General features: G+C 48.2%; 1 protein-coding gene across 1 annotated transcript; it reads right to left on the bottom strand.

Annotated features, from left to right (window-relative positions):
* Positions 1 to 244: 244 nt before the first annotated feature.
* On the bottom strand, positions 245 to 1,572 carry LOC145947710 (uncharacterized). Its single transcript, XM_083057488.1, has 2 exons — positions 1,334 to 1,572; positions 245 to 1,229 (listed from the first exon to the last, which is right to left on the bottom strand). Exons 1-2 carry the CDS (start codon positions 1,570 to 1,572, stop codon positions 245 to 247), a joined length of 1,224 nt encoding a protein of 407 aa, XP_082913614.1.
* Positions 1,573 to 4,390: the final 2,818 nt, after the last annotated feature.

Here is a 4,390-nt window from a genome sequence, read left to right on the forward strand (position 1 = left end):
TCCACTGCAAGATGGCTGTCGCGAAGTGGCTGTCGCGCGTGAAATCTTGCATCACTGCCCCATAAACGTCAGCGAAGGCACCCGCTGTGGTTTTAGTGAGGTAGGTCTTGGATCCCATCGTCGATCCACATGTGAATGCGGGGGACAAGGAGTCCCATATAACCCTCATCCCCTACCCGGGGGGTGAGTGGTACCATGAGGTTTCCACAGCGCAAAAAAAAAAAAAAAAAAAAAAAGGGTGTCGTCAACGGTGCAAGAGTGGCTGTGAGCGACGTAATTCTCGTTCGATGTTTCGACCTGACAGGATCCACCCTAGGGAGGTGTTTTGTGCGACAGGCTCTCGCGGACCTCCTTTCACCACGCCGGAATCCAGGATAGCCACGTAGACGTCCGCGCCTAGCAAGATGTCCACCGGATCGATGACTTCGAACTCGGGATCGGCCAACTCCAATCCGCGCAAGTGAGTCCATGACTCTTTCCTCATCGTCGTTGTTCCGGCGTACACGGTGAGACGTGGAAGAATTAAAGCTGACACGGTCATCGGTGACCCTGCAGTGCGCGGCCGCAGCTGAAGAGATGCCCGGCCGTTCGCGGTGCCCGTTTGCGTCCCGCCGACGCCGAAAACGGTGATCGCGGCCGTTCTGCGCGGAAGCCGCAATCGTTGTGCTAGCGCCTCCGAGATCATGGAGGCCTCCGAACCTTGATCTATTAACGCCCGCGCTGCGTGTAATCCGCCGAATTTGTCCGCGACCCGAACGCGCGCGGTGGCTAGAAGAACAGCTCCCCGTCCGAGGCCCGGACGTTGTGCCACGTGTGATGTCGCGGCGACTTCGCGGCAGGTGTCGTGCAGCGACGTGTGGTGTCTGCCTCGGCACGCAGAGCAATTTTTCTTAGATTGGCACTCGCTAACCTGATGTCTGCCGAGGCAGTTGAAGCAGAGATGGTTCGCCTCGACGAGTTTCTTTCTTTCCTCAGGCGACTTCTCCTGGTAGCCGTCGCACAGCATGACGAAGTGGTCTTTTTTGCAGAGTGAACACCGTCCTCGTTTCGCCTCCTGCTTCTGCGCATGGTGAGATCTCGTCGACTTACTGTTATTCTCTCCTGACTTGTTCGGCTCATGCTTCTGCGGATGGAGAGCTTCGAGCGTGTTCAATTTCTTCTCCAGGAAGTCCTGGAGCGTGTCGTAGGAAGGTGGGGTCGAAGTTTCTCCGACGGCATCCTCCCAATCTCTCCGTGAACGTGCATCGAGAAGTTCGACAATTAGATGCACAAACAAGTCTTCGCAGTTCCTTATTGGTCGCTTTCGAGGGAGCCGACGGTGGAGACCATGCACTGCAGTATCCGTCTCAATTCGCTTGCCGACTCGCTCTTCATTTTGCTGAGCGCCGAAAACGTCGTGAAATATGAACGCACGAGCAGTCTCTTATTTTCATAATGCGCGACGAGTAGGTTCCAGGCCTGTTCGTAGTTTTCAGAGACGGCCGGAAGATTGCGAATGAGCGCCTCTGCTTCATCCTTCACGCTTGCTCTCAAATAATGTAGCTTCTCCACGGCTGAAAGGGTCGCATCCATCCCGACGACGGATCGGAAGAGATCGCGAAAGGGCGGCCAGTCGGCGTTTGTCCGAGAAGTTCGGTAATTGGATGCGCGGAAGGGTTGTGCGTTAGTAGGAAAACTATGAGAGTTCTAACCCAGGTCCTCCGAGGGGGGGTGCGGGGCGCGGGGGTATCTCAATGGCGCGGGGTATGACGTCACGCGGAGCGGGGGGTATCTCTTAGGCGCGGGGGCTGACGTCACGCGGGCGGGGGACGCTTATCGCAGAATCGGGGGGGGGTCTAAGCATGTTCGGCAACTGATTATCTTCGTGATTTATGGCTACCCGAAGCCATAAAACTATGTTTTTCATTTTATGGACATTTTATCATTAGGAAAGGAATGAAGATTTTAGGGCCGACGCTGCGACGAACATGTCAAACGTTATTTATAGGGGTGCAAATGTAAAAGCGTTGACGTTCGGCAGCTTTGTACCCTCGCGGAAAATCTCCCATAAACGAGAGCGAAACATCATCCTTAATATTTTTTAAGGAAGAATTGCGACGTATCAGCGCCAACGTTCGGCTGCTTGTAACCGGAGCACTCTAGAATCCATAAAACTATGTTTTTTTTCATTTTATGTCTATAAAATCATTAGGAAAGGAATGAACATTTTAGGGCCGACACTGCGACGAACATGTTGAAACGTGACTAGGTGCAAAAGCGCTGACGTTCGGCAGCTTTGTACCCTCGCGGAAAATCGGTCGTAAAGGAGAGCGAAACATCTTCCATAATTTTCTTCTTGTGTCCTTACTCCTCTATCCATAAAACCGATATCTCGGGAAACTATCTTTTGAGATACGCCAAATGTTAGAAAAGGAGATAGAATTAGGTGAAATATATATAAGGAGGATGAGAGCGCGTCAAACCATAGTGCGATTTGAAAGCGCATAGATGCAGCGGTGAAAAAAATTTAGTGGTTACTTTCTTGTATTAGAAGTGTTAGTGGTATAATAGTGAATAAAAAAAATAATGGAAAACATCGAGCAGAACGAACGCGACCTGTTGGAGCAGTCCCGCCAAGTCACCACTTTGGGCGAATATTTTGAATGGGCGCTGCGCTGCGAGGACTTTATCAAACTGCTCGAAGAACGCAGTCGTGTCAAGCGTCCGCGACTCTCGATTGGATATAGACAATCTTTGGTTGCTAGAATCGCGCGACTCGAGGGTGAAAAGACTCGATTGCAGAGACAGTTTATACCCAGTGGTGGTAATTACAGTGGTGGTAATTATAGCGGCGATAATAACACGGGAAGACTTGTTTGGCGAGAGATCGATACCGCGTTCGAAAATCGGATACTGACAGGTGCGGTGATTAACGCAGACTATATCAAACCGCGACAATTTTTGGAAGACGCTAGTAGTGTAGTACTCGAGCAAGTGCAAGATGTTATAAAAATACACAACTGTGCAAAAGTAAATACCGTGTTCAACGGTGAGTTTGTGACAGGTGATAAGCGCGCCAACAAAAGCATTAACACGCGAAATTATGAACTCTTTCGCTCATCTGATTTACGCGAGTGGTATGACCGGCACGTCATCGAATCCACATTGGCGTCTCTCGAAGAGTTTCAGGAACGTGATAGCGGATGGGCATTGTCACGAATCCTCGATCTTACGGTCAACGTCAACAAGTGCAATCCTATGCGTGCTGGGTGTTATTTAAACTTGCCGCGAGAAATTGTGACGAAGAGAGCAGTGGTGAACGTGCGATCAACGGACAATGCATGTTTCGCATGGTCAGTGGTGGCCGCTCTGTACCCCGCAGAAAGACATGTGGAACGAGAATTTTCATTACACCCCATTACACGACAGTGTTAAATCTTCAGGACATTGAGTTTCCGATGACGTTAAACCAAATTAAAAAGTTTGAACATATAAATAACATCTCAATCAACGTCTACGGCATCGAGAGGAAGAAAGAACTATCTATTCTTCCGATACAACTCACCGATCGCAAAAAAGAAAAACATGTAAATTTGCTGTACGTGGAGGAGGATGATAACATTGGGCATTTCGCGTATATCAAAAATCTGTCTCGCCTCGTAAGCTCGCAACTGAGCAAACACAATGGTCAAAAATATATCTGCGATCGGTACGTATATTTATTGCAAATTATATAATAATTGTAAATAAAATTGTAAATAAAATTGTAAATAAAATTGTAAATAAAATTGTAATTTTTTTTTCTTTCACAGATCCTTGCACTATTTCGGATCGGAGGACAAGTTGCAGTCACATACAGTATACTGTCGAGAAATGAACGACTGCGCTATCCGATTACCAAGCGATAAAGACAAGTGGCTCGACTTCGACAACTACAACAGAAAGGAGCGACTTCCCTTCGTGGTGTACGCCGACTTGGAGTGTGTGCTGAAGAAGGAGTATGACGCCGGAACATGCGTCATACTCCCAACATCACGAGGTATTCAGCATCGCTTATTATATACATTGTTCGTACGACAACTCGTTATCCGCGTATAATTCTCGCCGTAGCATCGATTGCGTTTCATGGTTCGCCGAAGAACTTAAAAATTTAGCGCATCGCGTAAAGGGTATTTTGTCTGATAATGTCCACATGACAAAATTAACGGGAAAAATTTCAAGATGAACGGGAAAAATTTCATAGCGCCACGCAATGTCACATTTGCGAAAAACCGTTTGTACAAGACTATACACGCGTACGCGATCATTGTCATCTGACCGGGCGATACAGGGGTCCCGCGCACTCAAACTGTAATATAAATTACAAAGACTCTTATGTCATTTCTGTAGTTTTCCATAATCTATCCGGCTA

Source organism: Prenolepis imparis, unplaced genomic scaffold, assembly GCF_030444845.1.
Source record: "Prenolepis imparis isolate NDT839.2.m4 unplaced genomic scaffold, iyPreImpa1.0 SCAF_125, whole genome shotgun sequence".
NCBI classification, from domain to species: domain Eukaryota; kingdom Metazoa; phylum Arthropoda; class Insecta; order Hymenoptera; family Formicidae; genus Prenolepis; species Prenolepis imparis.